This window comes from Pieris napi, chromosome 4 (assembly GCF_905475465.1).
Source record: "Pieris napi chromosome 4, ilPieNapi1.2, whole genome shotgun sequence".
In the NCBI taxonomy this organism is placed as follows: Eukaryota; Metazoa; Arthropoda; class Insecta; order Lepidoptera; family Pieridae; genus Pieris; species Pieris napi.
The window spans coordinates 6944963-6970951 of record NC_062237.1 but is presented as its reverse complement, the minus strand read 5'-3'; the positions used below and the strand labels follow the sequence as shown (position 1 = coordinate 6970951).

The 25989-nt window shown below is 34.2% G+C and overlaps 2 protein-coding genes across 3 annotated transcripts; one reads left to right on the top strand and one right to left on the bottom strand.

The window, feature by feature from the left end:
• Positions 1–240: 240 nt before the first annotated feature.
• Positions 241–13838, top strand: LOC125048830 (putative inorganic phosphate cotransporter). Its single transcript, XM_047647745.1, has 11 exons — positions 241–411; positions 2890–3122; positions 3951–4130; positions 4262–4400; positions 6007–6224; positions 7101–7250; positions 7533–7665; positions 9497–9615; positions 12506–12628; positions 13191–13314; positions 13689–13838. Exons 1-11 carry the CDS (start codon positions 366–368, stop codon positions 13730–13732), a joined length of 1509 nt encoding a protein of 502 aa, XP_047503701.1. The 5' UTR covers positions 241–365; the 3' UTR covers positions 13733–13838.
• A 1572-nt stretch (positions 13839–15410) lies between these two features.
• Positions 15411–25187, bottom strand: LOC125048829 (putative inorganic phosphate cotransporter). 2 transcript variants are annotated; one of them, XM_047647744.1, is made up of 10 exons: positions 25112–25187; positions 24210–24427; positions 23754–23939; positions 22986–23124; positions 21009–21232; positions 20476–20628; positions 19651–19783; positions 19045–19166; positions 17564–17683; positions 15411–15669 (listed from the first exon to the last, which is right to left on the bottom strand). In XM_047647744.1, the coding sequence occupies exons 2-10, from the start codon at positions 24357–24359 to the stop codon at positions 15472–15474; spliced, it is 1425 nt and encodes a 474-aa protein (XP_047503700.1). In that variant the 5' UTR covers positions 24360–24427; positions 25112–25187; the 3' UTR covers positions 15411–15471. The 2 variants fall into 2 exon arrangements, with proteins under 2 accessions (XP_047503700.1, XP_047503699.1); XM_047647743.1 differs by lacking the exon at positions 25112–25187 and adding an exon at positions 24972–25100.
• Positions 25188–25989: the final 802 nt, after the last annotated feature.

Sequence of the window (25989 nt, the reverse complement as noted above, 5' to 3'; positions counted from 1 at the left end):
GAACAAAAAACAAACTAAACTAATAAAGAGTACATGAAAAAAAAAAAAAAAAGTGCACTTGAATCATTTTTAATTTCTTAAATTAAGATCAGTCTCACGACAGTTTACACATTGTGGTCAAAATTCAAAGTCGATTTGTCCCACACACAAAATATCATTATTACCATAACAATGAAATACATTTTATTTTAATTAACTGTCGCGAATACCTAAATAAGTTTAGTGTTTGTCTAAATGTAGTAATGATTAGACGTGTTTAAGTACTTTAACAAAGTTGGTCAAACCTATAACATATCCAAGTTGTTAAGGCTTCATTAAGAATTTAATATAAAATTTAAAACACAGTGTTAATTAATACGTGAAATATGACCGAAGAATATACAAAAGTTCGAAGTACTGAAATTTGTTGTGGTAGGTTAATTTGCATTTATATTTTTAGGATTCATTTTTATAATATAATACTTTAATAATAGGCACTACCAACTGTCGTGAGACTGATCTTAATTTAGGAAATTAAAAATGATTCATATGCACTTTTTATTATCATTATTATTATTTTTTTCATGTATTCTTTATTAGTTTAGTTTGTTTTTTGTTCCTGATAAGTTTCTTTTTCTAAATAACTAAATGTAATACATGTATTTTTGCACTTCTTGCCTTTCTTATGTAATTTAATACTTTTTTTCTCACAGTGGTTGCCTGGAAGAGATCGCTCGAAAGCGATAAGGCCGCCAGTTGCTCTTCTTTTTATTTAATTATGTCAATTGCACTATATTAATGTATATGCAACGAAGTGTTAATAAATAATAAATAAATATAAACTTTTTTAAGTTTCTCGTTATAGCCGGTGCCTCCAAGTCAACTCATTCGACGCCCTAAGCCTTAGGTTATCCCTTCAATTCCCTTGGATCTGTCCGGCCTGCCTCATGACCGAATGTTAGGTTTAATTGCCCAGTCCATATCAAATTTGGTACAATTTATGATTTTTAAGAGCGTAATGTGTGTTGAAAAGAACTCGAATCACAAAAGAAATAGTTGTTTTGATATTATAAAATAAATTGCTCAGGTGCATGCTACTTAGCATTAAAGTCTGATTAAGTAATATAACACAATTTATTAAAACGTTAGCTAGATTTTAATTCATACAACATTAGAGATTGTAATTATTTTCTCTATGTAATTTTCTAGTAGGTAGGGCGGGGCTAGTTGAGCAATTTTTCACTTGCTTGGATATAGCTCCTCAATGATAAGTCTCAATGAGTTGTTATGTGTCCTGATGGATTAGTAAATTATCCCTTAACAAAAGGTTCCATAGTATTTTTTTGTAACAAGTCCAATATAATAGCTACAGATGTTTAAATGCAGAAAGTCAAGTATGCTCAATGTACCCCATAGGTGGGGTAAGTTGAGCAAGGGTATGGGGCAAGTTGAGCACTAAGAATGTCTAGGCCAAACCATGGGTTCTATGTTAACTTGAGATGAAGTAAAATATGTGTTAGACAATCAGCTTTTTATTTATAGTCTTTTATTGACAGAACAACAAAACTTAAAGAAACTTTCTTTGTATAATTACCCGAAACTAGAATCAACAAAACATGAGCATCCATATCTATCCATTACTTCCGATAATTTCTAAAAAAGATTACCAAGGCTGGTGGGTTCGGGTTTTTGTATGGATAGCTACGATTTTTTTGTTTTAAAAACATCATCAATTATTATTTTCCGGCCATCTTATTTGCAATTCAGCTGGGTGGAATTTCAATGCCAAATTTAGCAGCACACTCTTAGGCAAGGCGATGGTCGTCTTTTGGAGAAAAAATCCATTTGTAGCAAATATTTTTTCAAACAGTCCTCCTGTGAGGGAGGATATACTTCCCTCAGTGTTGTATAGCCCATAAATGAACCATCACCTTCATTTAATTTATTTAAAAGTCAACCCATACCGAATTGTTGAGGGGCGGTATTCACACTTTTTCCGTCATCGTGGACAGCCTTTGCAGCATTATATAAGTATTCAGTAGTGTAAGAACATCTCCTCCTCTTGTAAGCATCCAAACAAAAATAATAGATTCATTACTCATCAGTTGTTTAAGTCGTGGAGTTAGCTGAGCTATAGTTGCTCAACTTACCCCAACCCGGAATTTTAAAAGAAAAGTGGGACTGTAAAAAAATGCCTAGAATTAGAACCAAATCCTATTTACAAATCAAAAATACAATAATCTTCTGGAAGATTAACACTGTCCTGATTGAAAACAGAGAACATTAGACAAAGACAGACGAAAACTTGCGATAAACAATGTTTTTACTTTTTGGTCACATAATAAACAAAACGCCGTGACACTTCACTCACTAGTCCAGCTGCCACTAGCTATCGTGCGATGATTACCCCTCCTACGACTCCTTCTTTTCGCTATTTGATACTCCCGCGTAAGGTGAATAGTTTACGAGATATTTCGATTGCCCAACTTGCCCCTATGCTCAACTAGCCCCGCTCTACCCTAGTAGTTATACAAGGTTAAATACTAATAAAATATGTTAATTTTTGGGATAACACTTACATACAATAAAATTTTTTATTTTATTTAGTTTGAAATTAATAATAAATTGAAATCCTTGAGTAGTTTAATGTAGTTCTTGCATCAATGTTATTATTATGTCTGTGTTTTATTCAAAAAATACACTTACGATTTTCATCGAGATCTTTACGATTAAGTAAATTTTAATTTAATTCAAATAAATACACGTAAACAGCCGTAGGTACCTCAAATGTCAGTATCAAGAGCCATCTGCCAAGAAAAGCGCGCCATTTTGTGTTCGCGCAATGCACAGCGCAGTAAAGTAAACATGAATAAATGAGTAATTAAACTAATGCGAAATAATTTTTTACAGATGAGAGAGTGATTCCACCAAAACATGGGTTCGGAGTTCGACATGTTCAAGTTCTCGTTATCTTTACCACACAGACACTAGCATTTTTGGCTAGAGGACATTTAAGTGCGACTATTGTATCTATGACTAATGAAATTGAAACTGTAGGTTCCAGACCAAATATTACTGACATTAATGGAGTAAATACAACATTAGACCATCTAATGATACAATCTGAAGAATCGATTTATAGAGTAAGTAAATCTCTAAAAGTATAATGTGACATGTCATACTTTTGACAAAAATATTACTAATTACCTTATTATAAATATATAAATATCTATTATTTAAATACATTTACATAATAGATATTTACGAAATAAGGCTAAACGCGTTATAACTAATTGCTTAGCTAACCTTGTACTTAAATAAGGAAATTCAAAGATAAGAAATATTTAAAAAAAGGAAAAAAATAAAACCAAGCCAAAAAACCGCCATATTACTCCCTTTCGTGACATATTTGCAGATATATTTTATGGACTTTGACTTTCTTATTTCGTCAACAGATGGCACCACATACTGTTTGCATTCGTAAAATTAATTTATTAATTTATTGTTATTCGTAACTTATCCGATATTTTATTACTTATTCGGCTATTCGGATTGGAGAAGAATCCACTAAAAAAGAGATCTAGAACTAACATCGGTCCAGCCGATCTTGAGTTATAAGTGGTGTAACTAACACGACTATGTTTTATATACACTTAAATATAGATAATAGAAAGGCGCCGTTTTATATTACTAATACGGATTTAACCTAAAAAACATGATTTTCTCAAAATCCCAATCAAAACTCCAAATTAAGATAAAATAGAGGATGATAGTACTCGTAGTATCGGCGACAAACACTTTATAGCGTTAACGAATACTTAAGTTCTTTGTTATATTAAAATAGCGTTACTATTATAATTTTAGAATTATTTGTTTAAATTTGACCAGTCATCACCAGTCACCAGTTTATTTTCTTACAAAACGTGAGACTTCATTTTAAGCCAATAATAAATATTTTTATAATTTTTTAGACTTACCAATGGCCAAAATCGACGCAAGAAGTGGTTCTATCCTCGTTCTTCCTTGGATACTCAATTATGACGTATGTTAGTGGTATAATTTGTCAAAAGTGGGGCGGAAAAATTCCTATACAAATCTCCATGTTTGTGAATGGTATTGTGTCTCTATTATCGCCGTGGGTGGTGGCTTGGGTATGTGTTATTACTTCTAAGTAATAAGAGAACCTATAACAACTTTTCATGAGAAATTATAAACATATCGAAATATAGATGGAAAGAATTTTACAGCATACAATTTAAATTATTAGGTTTTGTTGTTACAGGGTGGTTGGAAAGCGTTATCAGTATGTCGAATATTACAAGGTTTTTCCCAGGGTGGGATGTTGCCTGGCATACATACGCTTTTGGCAAACTGGGTGCCGCTCAATGAGCGAGCCAGTCTTAGCAGCTTTTCTTATATGGGTAAATTTATTTATTACTCATATAATTAGAAGGAATACATATATGTAATTACATAATATGAATTTAACACAAATCCTAAGACGGTATTTTTGAAAAAAAAAAGGATGGCTTAATTATTTTAATTTCAAAAAGCAACGATATACACTTTTAAAATTTGTAATATGAAGTCATAGAAAAAGTCACGGTACATATAATTCAAACCATCAAATAAACTTTTTATCGTCACATAAAAGAATAAAAATAAAATAAAATATGTTTTATGGAACATAAGATATAGTCTAGTCGACAAGTTGAAAATGGAACAAAATAGAGATACTGCTCTTAAAATTATGTGCGATAGCTCATTGGATCCGGAATGACGTCTAGAAAAATGTGCTAAAAGCGTGTATTAGCACATAAAAAATTGCAAAAGTTATAGACCATTAAAGATGAAAAAAATGGCATTTAGTTTTTTGCCAATATTTAATAAACTATTAATATTTAAGAAATTTCAAATAAAGATTCTGGAAGAAGAGGAAATTTCCAATAAAAAACTCCTGACTCCCAGAACTCTATCTCCATTATTTATAATGTTAATTTAACGCTGAAAATAGGTCTGCGGGTGACATTTTTAGGATTCGCGCGTGGCGTCAAAAGCGACTACGGCACATTAATTAATTTATTTAAGGTATTGCATATTTTTTTTTTAATTTGAAAAAAATATGGTGTGTTCTGAACACTATAATTAATTTATTCCCGTTGAAAATTTTACTTAAAGTTAATTTTTCAACAAGTTAAATAATTGTTAACTAACGAAATTTTCTCGAACGACCGTCTTAATTGTAAGTGAAAAAAAATGTTTAAATAATGGTCGTAAAAATATTTCGCTTCGTAGAGCCTTTCTTACATATATTATTGAAATTTCTTAAATATTAATAGTTTATTAAATATTGGCATTTTTTCATCTTTAATGGTCTATAACTTTTGCAATTTTTTATGTGCTAATACACGCTTTTAGCACATTTTTCTAGACGTCATTCCGGATCCAATGAGCTATCGCACATAATTTTAAGAGCAGTATCTCTAATTTGTTCCATTTTCAACTTGTCGACTAGACTAATAAATGTATCACATATTCCACGTCATTAAATTTGAATTTGTAGGCATCCCTACTCATCGGCAAAGAAGACAGAGGGTGTAGGCCGAAAGAAAAAGCCGGCGTAAAAGACTCTCGGTACTCTTTTAAAATAGCAAATCATCAAACAACACTTATTTAAAAAAAAAATATCGCAAATTAATTAGAAGTAGCCTGTCTAGCACTAGTCCCAGGCCCTTTTATCAACTAGATAATCGTTAACTTTATAGTAAGCCTTTTTACACAGCTTTTCTTTAATACATTTCCTTAATTTATTAAAAGGCAGAGATAAAAGAGCCTCTGGGATTTTATTAAAGAAGAGTATCCCTTTTCCCAAAAAAGAATTACTAACTTTAGATAGTCAGTAGTCACGGGGAAATTGCAGTTTGCGTTTGTTCCGATTATTAACATATAGATCTACTCTGTACTAGAAACAAATTAATTTTCTTCCAATAGGCTAATTGTTATAAAAGTGGTTATAAAATGCGTTAGGTTCAGGATTGGGTACTGTAATGGGTTTCCAGTTCAGTGGTCTTCTGGCTTACAGTCGCTTTGGCTGGCCTTCAACCTTCTGGACCATAGGTGTGCTCTGCCTGCTTGGGTTCACTCTTATAACCTTATTTGGAGCTGCCACGCCGATGAAGCACAAAAGCGTTTCAGAAGAAGAGCGAAACTATATTATTGGTGGATCTGGTTATGGAACTCATACTGTACGTAAATTTAAAAAATGACAAACCCAATTAAGTATCAAGTTTATCAAGTCTTTTAATAAACAAAAAGTGTGTGTGTGTCAGCTACGACGCACGATTGGAGTTTACTCCTTACGAACGATAAAATGGCGATAATGTTCTGTGGCTGTCGACCATATTTTTATACTAAAGGTAAATATATGTTTTTATAATATAAATGTTTGTAGTAGTAATAAAACGTACCTACATCATCTATACCCAAATAGGATTTTCTTTCTGTGACCAAAGTTACCTTTATAGTAAGAGGAGAATAAGATTGATCAATCTTTTTAGTTTTAATTTCACTGACCATTACTATTGACAAAACTCTATGGCACGCTAGACTATCTAATTTTATTTTTTACACCTGTCAACACTGACAATGTTGTAATGTGGCTGTCAAAACGTGAATTCAAAATAGAAAAGTCTGTGTAATGTATTCCATCTCATTCTTTTACACGTTCAATCCTACAGATATATATGTTTGTCTCTTTCTACATAACGCCTCAACTTAATTTTACTCCTCATAAAATTTCCGTACCGGGCCTTATAACTCAAATCGTTTCTTAAGGAGTAAACTCCAAAAAATCTGTGGCGCTACAACCTTTCAGGCCTCAGATTTCTGTATCTGCTTCGAGATAATTTTTTGTAATTAGTATAAAAGTAGGTTATAATCCGGCCGTTGGCAAAAACCGTCGACTTCTTGGGTATGAAGCATGTAAACCTGAGGAAACCTCTCACGATGTTTTATTTACCGTTCGAGTGTATTTTAAATGCACACATAGACAAATTGCACAGCCTTAGGAAAGTAGAACGCTAAACTCACTATGGCAACATTAATGCTGTTTACATTTTCAGCAACCCAAAGTTCCATGGAAAGCGATACTTACATCAAGACATGTTTTAGCGGCTATGTTAAGCCACATATGCAATATATTATGTTATACATTCTTATTTATGCAAATGCCAACATATATGTATGCGATCTTGAAAGTTAATATAAGAAATGTAAGTATTTTCTATCTAACGGTCACCGTCCGGGCAGTTCAAGTTATCTCATCGTGTTAACTTCATAATATTTTCACTCGCAATATAATTTATTACATTATTCACTTAATTTGAATTTAGAATGCTTTACAGTCGAAAGAAGGCAAAGGTAAGTAAAAATTAAAACCTGCTTAAATAGTTTCATTTGAGTCGTCTATAGTCAAAGATAATATTTTGTCTACAGGGATGCTAATTGACCTGTTGATAATTCTAAATTAAAAATACTAACTATTGTCATTTCAGAGCGGTATACTATCGTCTCTACCATTCCTTGGCGTTATCATCATGTGTATTGTTTCCGGATATTTATCAGATCTTTTGATAAATAAAAAGGTTATAACGGTTAAAAATGCAAGACGGCTCGCAAATTCTGTAGGTAAGAATTACTACTTACTTCTGTACCAATGTGCTTATAATTTCGTTTTATGACAACTTCCAGGTTTTGATAGCTCTAAACTAGTATAGTTCTACACGGATAAGTAATTTTTAATAGAAATCATAACAATCTAATATATACAATTTAAATATATTATAATCAGTATTTACAATTTTCTTTAACATCCCTGCGATTCTGTAACTCACTTTTCGAACTCACACAGCGGTTTTCGCATCGGCGCGCGGCGGTCGCACTCAAATCAGTCGCGAAGCAGTCATTTTATGATTTGGCATTCTGATAAACAATAGACTACAAGCTCCCACCTTTTTTTGAAGTGAAACTTCTTTATCGGGGTTGGAAAAAAATTTAGTGTAACATTTTTTCGTTACGCGTCACATTTTTCGGTTACGCGCCATGTTGCTTTTTGAAGTCAAACTTCTTTATCGGCGTTGGAATGAAAGTTCTTTATCGACGTATGGGAGAAATTTTGTAGCAGATCGTCACGTTTTTCGGTTACGCGCCATGTTGCTTTTGGAAGTCAAACTTCTTTATCGGCGTTAGAATTAATTTTTTATCGACGTATGGGAGAAATTTTGTAGCAAATCGTCACGTTTTTCGGTTACGCGCCATCTTTTTCTTGTCCCTACCACGGTTGATCCGAAGAGATTCGAAGCCATTAATAACAAAAATATATAATAACGATAACAATGATAGTAATAATTCTATTACAATTAATGAAATTCTGTAATAATCTTAGTAGTAATAAGGTAAAATGAAATAATTGTATTTGTATTCATGTCTATGATAATAAAAGCCTTTTGTTAAACTTTATTTAACCAATTTCGTTAAGTTGCATATAGTAGATAATTTTTCGAAAAATAAGGTCATAAAGAAGTTTCACTTCTTACTTGTGTACACCTAGTACGCACACATTTTTTTGAAGTGAAACTTCTTTATCGGGGTTGGAAAAAATTTAGTGTAACATTTTTTCGTTACGCCGTACGCGTCACGTTTTTCGGTTACGCGTCACATGTTTCGGTTACGCGTCACATTTGACCGTTACGCGCGTCTTTTTCTCGTCCCTACCACGGTTGATTCGAAGAGATTCTAAACCATTAATAACAAAAATTAATAATAACTATAACAATGATACTAAAAATTATATTACAATTTATGAAATTCTGTAATAATCTTAGTTGTAATAAGGTAAAATGAAAAAATTGTATTATTTGTATGCAAGTCTGTGATATTAAAAGCCTTTTGTTAACCTTTATCTAATTTAACTTTATTTAACCAATTTCTGTAAAGTTAGTTGCATATAGATAATTTTTCGAAAAATAAGGTCATAAAGAAGTTTCACTTCTAACGTGTGTACACGCACATTTTTTTTAATCCTTAGTTAGTGCCACAAGCGTTAAAGGTGTTCTTGAACCCCACGGCTCAATTGTGTCTATAAATTATTTCTACTTCGGATTTTATTCGAATTATAAATTCTTCTAATTGAAAAAATGGCTTCCGTCACGTTACAAAAGCGCTCACAATTTTAATATTTCCGAAAATGTACCGTTTGTTCTCTATTACCTATATTATCCTATGATATTATTTGATTTTAGGCATCATTTGTTTTAAGGATTCAGACTGCACGGTATTTACGATATAAGTCTATAAAACACATATTGGTAATATATGTTATTTACACAGCGCGAAAGCATCGGTTTTTCATATAATTTGTATTATTTTCCACAAAATTTATTTGTGAACAAATCCAGTACATCACTAGACTATAGATTTCTTAATTAGATATGGTCCATAATAGTATTTTTTTTTCTAGCTTCTATCATACCAGCTATAGCACTATGCTTCGTATCCTACACCAAGTCAGTGACTGTGGCCGTCATATTGTTTGTAATAGCTTTAGGTGTCCAAGCAACTATGCATTCCGGGTGGTTGGTAAGTTTGTTTATTTAAAGGTAATTAAATATCCCAGTTTTGTGTTTATAAGGAAGTAAACAAAGCAAATCAAAGTTTATGTATCAGTTTGGTACTACACGTGCACTAATGAACGTGAATATTACAAAAAGGAATATTTAGAATATTTATATATTCTCAAAATACAAAATACCATCCGTATCACCTCAACGTCCGTCGTTCCACAACGTGAGCGTTTTCTAAGGCAGTTTTTGCCGCGCACCACCACTATGTGGAACCAGCTGCCCACTGAATTATTCCCGAACCAATTCGACTTAGGGTCCTTCAAGAAAAGAGCGTACCAATTCTTGAAAGGCCGGCAACATACTTGCGAGCGTTCTGGCATTGTAAGTGTCCAATCAAGGGTCTTCTTGTCGCGAATAAGAACTGGCGAGAAACTCTCTTTTAAATCGCAAATGCTTGGTTTACAAGGAAATAGTAGGGAACTGCAACAATTACGCCATGCTTCATTTGGCATATTAAATATTTTAATAAAATTATATATTTACAGGGCCTGATTAACCCTTAGGCTAATTAGGCTGAAGCCTAGGGCGCGACGATCTAGGGGGGCGCAGGTGCGCTGAAATCGTGGCTTTGCGAGCATCATCCCCTGCATAATTCAACTACACTTGTCTAATAGTTCGTTCGTCATAACATAGCTCGCGTATATTCGTTTTAGGTGATATTTATTGTCCTTTCATAAGTGTTACTGTATTTTTTTAAGACTATGAGTGGTAATGAGAATAGTTTGATAGTTAAAAAGCCAAGTGGAGCATAATACAGAAAAAAAGCAAAAGAAAAAGAAAAGAAGCTAGAAAACATTTTAAAAAATACTCGTAAACTCGAAACATTTTTTACAAGCTCTGCAGAAAGGAACGAAACGGTGACGAATAGTGCAGTATCTTCAGCGATTTCTTGCCCTGGTCCCTCCACCGCGGACTGTACTGTATACGTTTCTCCGTCCAACACTAGCCCTACAGTAGCAATAAGGCCGATGATCTACTATGAAAACGAAATTATAACAGAAGAAAATCCCCCGTCAAGCATTCCGTCAAGTGACCCTGCAATATGGCAAGTAAACAATGAATTTCGAGATTATATTGCTAAAAAAGGACTGCAACAAAACGAAGAAATAGATTTTTCCAGATCAGAAAGGCAGTATAAAAATCAAAAAGATTTCTATCTAAAAACATGTTCGAAATGAAGCTTGTTAATGGCGAAATTGTGAAGAGAAGCTGGTTAGTGTATTCAGAATCCACAGGTCACGTGTTTTGTGGTCCTTGCAAGTTATATGGAGGAACATCCGTATTTGCCAAAAGTGGATTTAATGACTGGAAAAATGCTAACCTAATAACTGATCATGACAATTCTCCGGATCATCGTAAATGTTTGGGACAATATGTATCAAGAGGAAATTTTTTACAAAGAATGGATACCCAAATAGTCAAACAATATAATGAAGAAATAACTTATTGGCGAAATGTATTACTACGTGTAATAGAAACAATAAAGTTTTTAGCTTCTCGTGGGCTTCCATTTCACGGTCAAAATCAAATTATTGTATCTGCACTAAACGGAAATTTTCTTGGCTGTATTGAGCTTATATTATCTAAATTTGATCCTTTCATGGCTGAACATTTGGTAAGATTTGGGCAAAAAGGTAGAGGTTCTTCATCCTACTTGTCATCCTCTATAATCGATGAATTTATTTTACTGCTGGCTGACGAAGTTCGACTTTCGATTGTAGGAGAAATAAAAAAAGCTAAATATTATTCGATAAGCATTGATTCTACTCCAGATATTTCACACAACGATCAGTTGACATTAATTATTCGTTATATTTTGCCTGACGGAGAACCTGTCGAACGCTTTGTTACATTTTTACCCAATTGCGATCATAAAGGTGAAGACATGGAGGAGGCTGTTCTTAGGACCATTAATAAAACTTTGGAACTTGATATTAAAGACTGTCGTGGCCAAAGTTATGATAATGTTAGCAACATGTCTTCAGTCAAGAATTAAAGCTGTAAATCCTCTGGCTACTTTTGTTCCTTGTGCAGCGCATTCTCTCCAACTCGTGGGATCAGCTGCCGCGGAAAGTAGTGACGAGTCAGCTGCTTTTTTTACACTGGAACAACAACTTTACAATTTTTTTTCTGGATCTACAAGAAGATGGCAACTTTTAGTATCCAAATTAGACGAAGAATCGACGGTACTAAAAAATCTGTCAAAAACTCGATGGAGTGCGCGAGCAGATGCAAGCAAAGCCTTATACAGTTCATACAAACAGGTTCTGGAAGTATTAAACTCTATTTGCGAAGATAAAAAAGTAAAGAGACCAAAATAGAAGCAAAAGCAATTTTAGAAAAAATGAATGAAAACTCTAAAGCAAGAAAAAGGCCTTTTGTATAAGCTTATAATAATTAGGTAATTACTGTAATTTTCAAATAAATCATTAATCATTAAAAAAAATGTTTCACTTGTATGATTCCTCTCGTCTTTTTTAAAGATAACAACAGAAGTGTATTTGTTAGTGAATATTTTAAAATCACTTAAGTCGAAGCAACATCACATACTAGATGACCACGTCCATGGTTGGTTTAGACCGACCGTAATACACCTGTCACCTGGCGGGGGCGCATCCTGGTAAATAGCCTAGAGCGGTCAGAACTCTTGATCAGTCCCTGTATATTTATATTAATTTGCGGGCAAAATAGAAGCACTTAAACAGTGAAGACAAAATATAATATATATGCGTGATTAATTGCAAGATATTTCCCACATATACCGGTATTTGAAATATGAATACACTTTTTAGGTAAAATAAATATCTAACCCTGAAACACACCAAAAACATGATTAAGTATTTCAGGTGAACTACATAGATTTATCACCGAATTACAGTGGAATTCTAATGGCCATTGGAAATGGTTCAGCGAATTTAATGTGTGTCCTAATATTGCCTATAATGGTCACAAATATCGTCAAGGATGTCGTGAGTACTAAAACTTGTCAATTATATCATTACTAGCGGACCTGACAGACGTTGTCCTGCATGATATTTCAAGCGATTAGGATATTACACAAAGTATGAAAGTACCTTCTGCAGCGCCACCTGCCGGGCTGATTTGTGAATCTAAACCATTCCCAGATCCCCTTGAACACACACAAAAAATTTCATCAAAATCGGTCCAGTCGTTTGAGAGAAGTTCAGTGACATACACACTCACAGAAGAATTATATATATAAAGATAAAGGAACATAAAATTAAATTATATTCACATTATTTGATAATATAACCATAAATTAGTTTGTCTCTGGCTAAATAAAATTTAACGAGATATTTTGACTGTCTACTCTGATATATGGTAAGGAAACCTCCGAAAATTAAAAAAATAAGTATGAATGTGCAAATTTGGTTTATTTTGTTATGAACAGCACCATTACTCCGACTACCGATCCTGAAATTTTGAATGAAATTTCGATGATGATTGATTTTTGTTAAAGACTAAAAAGAGATTTAACTCTTTTAAAATTTAAAGATAAAATTGTTTCAGACAAATCAGATACAATGGAGAATTATGATGTATTTAATGGCTGCAATCAATCTTTTTGGGAACATAATATTTTTTTTACTTATATCAACTGAAGTACAACCATGGAATGAAAAAAGCTTCAAAGGTTAGTTAAAATTTGTAAAGAATAAAAGTTGTAAGAAAATACCATAACTCACTATTGAGCAACCCAGTCTTTTTGGTATACAAAGTGATCTGGTATCTTAGTTTGTCTTCTGTAAATGAAAAACGTATTAAATTAAACATTTGGAAGTTATCTGTATATCTGCGTCTAGTGTCTCCTTGTCTTGCTTCTTCTATCGCTAATAATCTCTTAATGAGGCACGGGGTAGTAATTTCTTTAATCTTTAATAAATGAGTCTTACCAAACCAAAACAGTTACTGTTTCACCCAGTTTGTAACCCTTGAACTCTATTCCATAAATGTAGCATTTCTGTATTAATATGGAAACCCAAATAACTAACAGTTTTAATTCTGTAGATGAGCCCGGGGCTGAAGATGAAACAATCGCTCTACACGGTTAATTGTTTTTCTATTTGTCATAAGAAAATAAAAGTATTGTTTTCTAGTATAATTATTTCCTATTCTATTTTCTCTGTCATATCGTCATAATAAAACAATATTTGGCTACAGGTGGCCTTTTATTTTTATAGAATGAACAGAAAACCAATTATTGATTCTAGTATTTACAATATTCTATAATTGGTTTTCTAAATATAAATCATAATTAAAAATGGATAAATAGGTTAATGGAAAACTGAAACAAATTGCAAAAGTTTGGTCCCTGGCAGTGTACTAACAGGATTTCCCCGCTCTATTGCGATACATATTCGTTGAGCGAGGAAAGCACCAGCTCTGGGGTCAACAGTATTATTTACCAAGCGCCAACTTTTATCTTAAATTAGCGCCTGTGCACTTGAACCTATATCGTCCCAAGAGGGGCCACGGAGGAAACACGTTATTGTAGTCGTTTTATTTTCCGCAAGTTCTGTAGCCGCACCAGCTTTTGTCCGAGAAGGATGAGACGAGACTTAGGTGTCTTTACAAGAACAATTGACAATATTTGCTTCTATATTTGTTCATATCGTACAAGATTATTTATTTAAATGTATTTATACCTGGAATTATAAAGAGGTAATAATAATAACATTACGTATATCCTAATGGGTTTGTAGGTAGTCAATCGATTTTTAATTTAATCTTTACACGTTTATTTAGTGAATTTTCTTTTGAAATTTATATTTTTGTATCAAAGGTCGACCCTTTTAGCCCAAATGTAATTTCGTATCCTTATTTATCGTTTTCTGTATTTTACAATCCGGTGTCATCAGTAATTACGGATGTACATATAATATATTAAAATCAAACATGTGATAATACTCAAAATCGATCATTAGCAACATATTATATACTTTAATCAATAGTGCTGTGATAAAAAACATTGGCCCGAACGATATTTTTTTTTCTATATAGACAAGTAGGTTATCAGCTATCGTCACGGCGACACACACCGTTTTTGGGCTGGGTTAAGCTTTGCCGATTTCCTTTACTATACGAGCGACATAGAAAGAAAAGTCCATTAGTGCAGCCCTGCGATTCTGTAACTCACTTCACGAACTCACACAGCGGTTTTCGCACCGGCGGTCTCTCTCAAATCAGTCGTGAAGCAGTAATTTTATGATTTGGCATTCTGATAAACAATAAAGTACAAGCTCCCACCTTTTCAGAATGCCAAATCATAAAATTACTGCTTCACGACTGATTTGAGAGAGACCGCCGGTGCGAAAACCGCTGTGTGAGTTCGTGAAGTGAGTTACAGAATCGCAGGGCTGTCGTGATTGGAACGCACGGGGTTGAAAGTTACACGCTCGATCCTCTGTAATTTCTATTAAAATGTACATTGTTTATTGTCTGAATAGCAATTTTTATTAAAGTCTTACAGTGTTCTTTTGTTTTAAAAAAATAATGAATTAAAATCTAATATGTAATAGTTTCCGAATTTGAATACTGGAGTACATTTAATTAATTTATGCATTTAGATTATTATGACAAATTGCACATATTTAAAGAATGAACTAAAATTCATTAAATGTCTGTAATATAATCAAAAGGGCCATTAAAAATTATATGCTTGACGTTTCGAGAGGTTTTCAACAATCATGGAGAACAAATTGATTTGGGTTTATAAATAATACAACGTAGTTCTAGCGTTATCCGTATTCTATTTAAAATACTTATACTAACAAACATTCTTCTACAATAATTAGGAACTCAATTTCCTCTTTTCTTTACCATTTGAGAGCATGGCCTCGGTTTCTTGAGGATACTCTGTCTCTTTCTCGCTAGGAGGGTCATTCCAATCTGCCTTCTCCCCAGTTCCGAGAATCACATAAAATAGATTCGTGACTAAGTAGAAGCCAGCTGCTACAAAAAAGATTTTCCTCCATAATAGTTCATCCGTCTGCAATAGAAAGAAGGATATTTTGTTTATATTCAATAATTTGTACGTTTTCTATAGGTAATTTTTAGTAGATCTAACTTGAAGGTAATGTGGTAAATGATTAGAGTTGATTTTTGACGTGACAACGATTTATAAATCGATGGAGCCGGCTGCACGCACGAAAAAACATGACTCATGCGGCGTTACCTCGGTCTGAGGCGTTCCATTTAAGGCTTGAAGTGCAAGCGAGAGCGCGAAGCGACAGAGAGGCACAATCGGACTCCGCGCTCTTCAGCGTTCGACATCTGTCTCTCTCCTACTTGAGTGAGCGATTCGTGACGTTGTCACGTTCAACTATCGTCAGTAAACCGACTTTACAGACAACCGATTTTTTATAATAATTTGACCTGGCAAAAGTTGCTATATAAATTTAATAATAGATACTTAATGGTGGCTTACCATTAAGTACCTTACCAAGTGATAATTCACTAGAGGTAAAATTTATATATTAAGAATTAATATATACCTAATATATTTAAAAAAAAATATAATACATAAAAAAGATCAAGCTATTTTTAAAACACTCTCGTTACAAACACTGTGACACTAATTTACTATATAGGTATATTATTTTCATAAAAAAATATATTTTCTTTCCATGTTTTAATTTAATCACATTTTTATCTATTCTATCAAATTGACTTACGCTGAGCTGAAAATGTACAAAGCTTTAGCAATACGACCGACTAAATATATTAATACATGAAGGCAAAAACTTAGAACGCTTTCTTAAAATAATTGTGCAAATAGTAGAATGTAACGAACTTTATATCGTGAAAAAGTGCGTATTTTTATATACAAAGTGTGTTCGACATATTAAAATGTTTATTGCACATTAATGTCATATTCAATCTTATCCTAAACGTCCGTTTATCTAGCTTTAGACAAAGTATTAGCACATTTTGCAATATCTCCTGCACTCATTAAAATAATACAAATTGAATATTCAAAAGCCACGAATAATGCAAGAAAACGATATAAAAGCTTCATTAAATATTGAAGGAGAAATTGGCGCGTCAGAGGAATATTTTAAAGATAGCACAGAATTGTCTCTGAATGGAACGGTGATTGTCTATCGACACGAGCGAAATTGGAGGTTATTGTATTCGAGTTTGTAAATTTAGCCGTAAATAAACTAAACTAGAACTTCAATTCTTAATTATTTTCATTAGTTATGTTGACCACTTCAGTTAAAATGAGACTTTTGCATCTTAATGTGTGTACGTTACTTATACAGGGTGGCCAAAAAGTCGTGGATCAAACGCAAATACGGGATAGATGAGGTCATCAGCTGCAAAAAATTGTTCTACGGGAGGTCTTTAAGCTCAACCCTTGCAGAGTTATAATTTATTTTGTGTTTTATAATAAGATTGACTTTTTTTTACTAATTCTTAATAAAATTCGAAAAAAAATACATTCTGTATCTTTTTCGTAATATCCACTAGATTGATCGAAGATACTAGAATTAAATGTTGTAAACCGATATGGGGCAAGCACATTTCTGCCTTTTTTTCATAGAACAGGGGACAAACGGGCAGGAGACTTACCTGATGTTAAGTGATGCCGCCGTCCATGGACACTGTCACCACGAGGGCACGCGATTGCGTTGCCTACCTTTTAAGAATCGGTACACTCTTGGGAAAACATCGTGAGGAAACCGACATGTCTTAGACACAAAAAGTCGATGGCGTGTGTCAGGCACTGAAGGCTGATCACCTAATTGCCTGTTAGATTGAAAAATGATAATGAAACAGATTCAGAAATCTGAGGCCAAGACCTAAAGAGGTTGTAGCGCCACTGATTAATTTTTTACCTATTACTATTATTTAAAGTATGATTTATAATATGATCTTACCACGTCCGTAAGTATGTAGCCTGCTACTAGAGGGGCTAGAGAGCCTACCAAGTTGGATCCGAAGTTGCTTAGACTCATCATAGTGCCAGCGTAATTACTTGAAATATCAATGTGGTTTACCTAAAAACAGTTATTACTTTTATACTACAAATCAAGGAACACAATTATATAACATAAAATAAGCATATAAATAAAAATATTAAAACTGAGGTGTCCCTTATAAAATTTTCCTGAATAATATGTTACGAAATGAAGTAATAGTTGAAAATAGTGATATAAAAAACAATGAAATAAATGAAATTTAAAGTATATTGCAAAAACATAAATTTATAAATAGAATTAAATTATTTTTATATTTTTATACAATTCCTAGTATTATTAGCACTGTTTCATTTTAGCGAAGACCGGAGGACCTATTAAGTGAAGAGATCAACGTTTGCTCAGTTCAGAGTACGTATAGCTTAAAGGATGATTCACGGTACACCGTGTCGCGACCGGGCCGGGCCCCGGCCGGGACACGGCCACCGTGCGCCGGCCGGGACAGTGGTTCATGTTACACCGGGCTGTTTGGGTGTACGCACGTACGTGTTTGCATGACTATATCTGTTTTCGTCAGCTAGTGATTTCATCTGTCGATAGACTTGACGCTTAAGTAATTATGCAATTTTCACAATTTGAATTGGCAGCTATTGCAATTGCCATCGATGACGAAGTATTAGAAAAACGAAGCGAAAGTACTAAAAGAAGATGGGGTGTACAATGTACATCCAACCTGGAGAAAGCGAAGGGGAATTTTCTTTACTTTACAAAGAATTAATAGACGACGAGAGCAAGTTTTATGGTTATTTTAGAATGTCTAAAGAATGCTTTACTTATTTACTTGAAAAATTAAAACCAGATCTAACCAAAAAAATTACAAGATTTCAAAAGCCTATATCTCCCATCGAACGATTAGCAGTCTGCCTCAGGTTAATAATAAATTGATATGTAAAAATCACATAGTATTTATCGTACATAGAAAAAATTCAACCTCACTAAGATTTGACGTTGACTGCTCTGCGGGTGCCCGGGCGCCTACGTTCATGTTACGACGTGCCGGGGCCGGACCGTGCCGGAGCCGGGAAACAATACCCACCGACATTACAACGCCGTGCCCCGGCCGGGGCACGGCCGGGGCACGGCCGAGCCACGGTCAGGCATGAATTACTTCATACAAAAGTATATCATTAATGTTAGGCCGTGCCCCGGCCGGGGCACGGCCGGGGCACGGCGTTGTAATGTCGGTGGGTATTGTTTCCCGGCTCCGGCACGGTCCGGCCCCGGCACGTCGTAACATGAACGTAGGCGCCCGGGCACCCGCAGAGCAGTCAACGTCAAATCTTAGTGAGGTTGAATGAAGTGTGAGGTGCCCCGGCCGGGGCACGGCCCGGTCGAGACACGGTGTAGCGTGAATCAGCCTTAATGCTGCTTTGAAAACTTACATGATAACCTAAACTGGCTGCACTTTTGAAACAACAGATGAAAATCAAAAGACTCTCGACCACATATATATTCTTCGGTGCGTAAGCTAGGGTAATTAACCCAATGGCTGCTGGAATACATCCTGAAATTATATAATCAAAAATACTTCGTATGTATTGTCTCCATCTAACCTCGATTGGACAAGAACCATGCAATGTCCCCAAAAAACTCTAAATTGTTTGCTTTGTTAGTCATATAATACTTACATACTAGATTAAACTAGTGAAACTTCATTAGTTTTAGCCTAGTTAATGGTGTATAACTACCCTAAAGCCGTGACGTACACTAATATTATAAAGAGGATATATTTGGCTGTTTATTTGCATGGAATAGTTTCGAAAGCTACTTTACCGCTTTTTGAAAAATTCCATTGTTCCTGATGAACATACAATAATATTAAATTACATTGAAAGTGACTCAAAATCGAGTAGATTGTGCCAGATATGAAGGGAAACAGGAGAAATTATTTACTTAGTTTAAAGAAAAAATATATAATAAAGCCATTGCTTAAACATAAATGTGATATATAGGGGTGTAAGGCAAGCTATATTAGTATAATAACTCACCTAAGGTATTAGCTAATTTTCTTGTTTGTGTGACATTTAATATCTTCTTTACGATGAGCATATCCGTCAGCCAACTGAAGAAAAAGTTAGCGAACCACATGCAAAGGAACGGAAGCGCTGTGAGAAGCCCATTCTGCAATTATATGAATTATTTTTTCTAGCTGCATAAAAAAAAATATATAAAAAATATTAAAAAAAAAACTTTAGAGGTGTCAAGGGACACCCGGATGGAACGAAATATCTTCGATTAATTTATATGTTAATTGGTATCATAACAGTATGATAGATTTTCTCGACACCAATCTTACGACGAAAAAAAAAGCCAACATCACGAGGTGTTCCCAGGCGGTCATCCATCCAAGTACTGACCTCGCCCGACGTTGCTTAACTTCGGTGATCGGACGAGAACCGGTGTATTACAATAGCAAATAGCAAAAAAGTGTCGTGACAACTTTTCGTAAGAATTTTTTCCGTCCAGCCCCCTTCACAACGCGCGATAAGGAACTTCATTCCAATAAATAAATAATGCATATAAATCTTATAATATAGACCTCATATAAGAGATGAATCAATCTAAATACACCGTTTTAACTTCGTTTCATCTGTCTCTTTTCATCACAGAGTAAACATAACTTGGCGGATTGAGGTGAAAAAGTACATTATTTAATAGTACAATTAGATTTTTTAGAAATAACGAGATAGTTTATATACGTAATAAAGTGTGACAACCTGGAATACGGACGTAAATCAGTAACACATTAAAAAACAACTGTAAATATGGAATATTAATGGTAGGTAATGTAGGTGTAATTTAATAGTACTAACCGCTTTTATGTTGACCCCCATGACTTTGTCCATGAAGGCTGGAACTTCTGAGTATAATGTCAACTGTCCCCAGGCACTTCCTATATGCGCTATGATAATAGCATACATCCCAGGACATGTTAAAATATTTTTCCATGGTACAGCACGTACTTTCTGAAATATGTATATTCTATATTTAAAAAGCGGTAGTGACCCGGACCCGGTGGAACTGCCCGAGGTGGTTAAAGAAGGTATCTATGTAGCAGAAACCTCCATGAAGGAGTGAAGTGATCAACATTTCTCTCTTAAGCTAGCAAAAGAGGTTTTTTTGGGTTTCAAACTATGACCCGGACCATTTTATATCACTTACATAAATTCGTGTCAAAACTAACAAACAAAATATTTAAAACAGAACAAAAAAATAGGACCTCGTACTACAGCTATGAAATACAAATTTCTAAAAAGACAAAAAATATAAAATATTCCCCTCCCCAGCTAGGAAAACTAACAGTAATGCATTTATAAATATATATATAGATTTCTGTTAAACATACGTTTCTGTCTTCTGGTTTTAGGCTGAGAGCTTCCTCAATGTAAGTGCGTTCTTCAACTGAGATCTTCGGATGTTTACCTGGAGAATCTGCTGCGAGCCACCAAAAAAAAACAGCTACTATACCAGAAACGAGACCGTAAAACCTAAAGATACCAGGCCAGCCCAGGGAGGATGATGCTATGAATCCAGTTATTGGTAGTCCTAGAACCGTCCCGATTGCTTGACCTGAAAAATAAATTAGTATATTTGGACTTTGATGAGCAGTGTTGGCCTAGTGGCTTCAGCGTGCGACTCTTATACCTGACGTCGTAGGTTCGATTCCCGGCTGTGCACCAATGGACTTTCTTTCTATGTGCGCTTTTAACATTTGCTCGAACGGTGAAGGAAAACATCGCGAGGAAACCGACTTAGACCCAAACAGTGGATGGCGTGTGTCAGGCACTGGAGGCCGATGACCTACTTGCCTATTAGATTTAAAAATCATTCATGAAACAGATTCCGAAATCTGAGGCTAAAAAAAAAAGATAAAGATAAAGGCTAAAGAGTATTTATTAAGTAATCCTGATGGGAAAGACAGGAGATTAATTATGTGTAAAAAGTTGCAATCAATAATATCAACAAACTTTTAGGTCTGGGTCTAAAATGTATGTATCTGTTTCGTGACTATTTGTTTTTTCTAATAGGTAAGTAGGTGATCAGGCTTTGTGCATGGCATGTGATACGCTGTTGGCTTTTTGGGTCCAAGACATACCGGTGTCCTACCGTGGTTTTCCTTCACCGGACGAGCGGGTTTTAGATGCGCACATAGGTCCATTGTTGCACAGCTAGTGATTGAACCTATGACCTCAGAGATGAGAGTCGCACGCTAGAGCCAGTAGGCCAACACTGAACCTGATACTAGAACGCCGGCCTAGATGTGCCGGCTATACAAAACACGTTTGTTCTTGTCCACACACTACTGTCGTACCGCGCCATTCACCCGGTTTTTGTTTTGTCTATCATAAAATTAAAACAAAATGGCACCACGCACGATAAACCTCTAGAACTGAGTCACTGATATATCAGCGCGGTGGACCCACGATCGCCGTCACGTCATCTTAAACTCGGCCCGAAATAATGTCGTTCTCGGTGACGTCCCGGTGACGGCGGCGGTGGATAAACGGGCTAAATATTTCTTTTTTTGTTAATCTTTATATATATAACTAGCTGACCTGGCTAACTTCGTTCCGCCCTACAACCTTATTATATCGTTGTTACTTTAATTTAACTTATTTTAGGATTTCATTAATGTTAAGTATTACATTAATACAACTTTTTTGCAAATACAGAAATGTTTTATTGCTTGCCATTGCGAAAGAAGAATGGCAGTTTTACACATTGGGCATCTTCTCTCTAGCGTCAATATGGCGAAACTGCATGTTAAGCACTTTCTGATATCAAACATCTTTTGATCAGGATCAAAGCATGGTTATACATCTCCTCATTCACCTCAAGATGGGAATTTCTTGAACTGACACGAATTCGACGTAAAATGATGCGTAGTTTTGTCAACAGATGGCACCACATGGCTTTTGCATTCGTAAAATTAATTAATTTATTGTTATTCGATAACTTATCCGATATTTTATTGCTTATTCTGCTATTCGGGACGGAAACAAATCCAACAAATCAAAAACCATGGCAATCGGTCCAGCCGTTCTCGAGTTATAAGTGCTGTAACAAACACGACTTTCTTTTATATATATAGATTCTTCTGTGAGTGTGTATGTCACTAAACTTCTCTCAAACGACTGGACCGATTTTGATGAAATTTTTTGTGTGTGTTCAAGGGGATCTGGGAATGGTTTAGATTCACAAATCAGCTCGCCAGATGGCGCTGCAGTCGGTACTTTCATACTTTGCTTTACTAATTGCTTAAAATATCATGTAGGACAACGTCTGTCGGGTCCACTAGTTTACTATAAAATATTTTTCCTACCTCCAAAAGCAAAGCCGGCTAATCGTCCCCTCTCTTCTAATGGAGCCCATTTTCCCAAAAACGTATGAAGACCAGGCATGATACATGCTTGGCTCAACCCTTGAAGAAACCTGCATAATGCTGTTACGATCCACCCGCCCTGAAAAATGCAAATAGTAGAATAAAGAAAACAAAAACAAGGATACAGAAAACATACAGAAATACCGATTATGGCGCTCTGAAAACTCTTAGCATTCAGTTAATCTAATAGAAATACAAATCCCACATTTTACGAGGTCAAAGGGTTTTTTAACCAAAAAAAAACATTATTAATCATACTGTTTATTTTTTGTATTAATGAATGGGCAATGTAATAGAGACCCAAACACACATATTGGATGCGATTAAATATAAAATATCTTGGACTAAAGAAATTATGGTTGTAATTGCTAAAAAAATAATGATAACTACTACTTGTTAATAATAAAAATATGTATCACTTTCCAAACAAAATTCAGATAAAATATTCATTATCTTATCATACCATACAGTAAAAATTTAATGTCACGATGTTTTGTATCACAAGGAGTTTCTATTGTCATCGATCTATGACCACGCCCGTTTTTACCTTAAATTCATATGATGCTCTTAGTATCCTACATTACATTGACCCCTTTATTTATAAGGGTTATCTTATGAAACTCTACTCATTTTCAACCTCTTGAGTAATATGAAACTTCGGTGTGCACCATATTCTTAAACTATTATTACTTAGCAGTCTTTACTTACATAAAAAGCCGCCCAAGGAAAACAAAATGACACGACACAGTTAATAAGCAAAGCGCCAAATAACATGTATTTCGCACCAAAGAAATGCGCAATTTGTCCTGCAGGGATCTGTGTCAACATATAACCCCAGAAAAATGAGGATATAACTGCGTCTTGAGTTTTCTTAGGCCACTTGAATCGGGGATACTGAAACAATTGGATACTGTAAGAATCTAAATTGTGAAGGGAAGAATTTTACAAATATAGCAGTGCTATCGCGAGGAGGAAGAGGTAGAAATTCATATTTTCCAAGAAAACCCTAATTAAGTTTTTATAAATTAAAGGTCATTAAACATTTCAAAAAGACATTTAAAATATTTTATAATAAAAGAGTCTTTTTATTAAATTTCTCGGTAAAAAAAATGAGTTTCCGCTAATCGTCGCGGATTTTTTTCTAAATTAAAACTGTTCACTCACCGGTGGTATCAGCAACAAACTATGAAGTAGGTTAGATTCTTCGTTTGAGTCAGTTGAGTTAGTAATACTTCCATTTATTATATCCAAATTTACTTGAGATTCCTTTACATCTGTCATCGCTACCAATGCTACTCCCATACATGCTCGCATACTATATGCTATTGTTAATGTTAAAAATAATATGATACATTGCTGGTGTCGGTAACCCCAACCTGCAACTAAAAGTCATCGTTTAAATTGTTGGTCTATTATTGGACATAGGGCTAAAGAAGGCGTCCAAAAGAAGGGATGCTAACGCATCCCTGCAAGCATTGTAGGAGGTTATATAAATCTGGGGGAGGCCGGGCCTCCCCCAGATTTATATAACAGGGTGAATTGGCCGATGTGAAAGGCCCTTCCTGTGCCAAGGTCCATTCCACATCATTCGTGGCCAAATGAGATGATAGAGAGATGACGTCGATTTTTATTACCATTATCTTCGCTTGGTTAAGACAAGGGATTTGCTCAGTAGTTAAATATACTATCTACAATTGTATAATTACTACTAAATCTCATTTACACACCACATAATCTAACAAAATGTACACCCACACATTTAGGGCATTGAAGAAGCAACATAAAGTCGAATCAAGTATGAAATATTAAAATTTATATAAAAATAAAGCCCCGCAAATTCTATAATAACATTTAGTCAAATTAATTTATCACAGAAACTGATTTTAATCGAGTGAAAAAAGTTGAGAAATATTTTAAATAATTTACCTTTGAATTCTTTGGTTGCCGAAATTTCCATTTTTTGAACTTCCAAATTAGTTTGGTCGTTATAATCATTCTTTTCCATCGCTCGGTTTATTAAATGAATGAGAATTATATCTTATTTGATGTTGATAAATGGTACTTACCTCTATTTAAATGATAATGCTATCTTGATCAAATAAAAGCTACCGCATTTTGCGTCCTACGTTCAGGAAAGGTTTCGGGTACTGATTTAAATATCTTATATAACTAACAAAGCAAAAAATGCTTGATTATATAGTTAAATTAATCTTTAAATTATTAAATATCAAATATATACGGCCTTATTTACAACCTATTTTTGAAACCATTTAAAAATTCCTTTGTGATATCACATCGATACCTCCTAAGTATACTGAGTCAACTGACATTTTAGTAATTTTACAGGAGAGCCATTTTAAGGCAAATTGTTTATATTTTAATGAAATCAAACTAATTCGGAATAAATTAAATGTTTTTTTAATAAAGATTGAAAGCTCTTCCTTTGGTATAACATGATTTTGCTGAATTTTGTTTTTAAATGATATTTTATGTACATGACTCATTATACACGGGCGGGACTCAATAGTAAAATGGTTAAACTACCAGTTATATTCATGTACGTTGTACATGAAAATCCATGGCTTACTCGAGAATATTACGAAATATGATAATCATTTTATTAATATCATACTACTTTTGGTTATTTTCGATTTTTTTTGTCCCACTTAATAATAAAATGTTTAAATTACATCACTTGACTCATTATACTAGGAAAGTACTTACCTATGTTAGTAGTTAAAACCTCAACGTATACTGGACTAATATAATTAATCGAGGCTTTTTAATTACTCATTTTAGGTATTTCGAATACCTCACGAAATTAATAAAGGTTAGGAAGAAGTAGTCTCATTAACAAAACAACACATTTAAAGAATCACGATGTATTTTTCGTTTATACTAAGTAGGACCCTTTTTTGTAGCATGTAGTATCATTAAAGTTTCT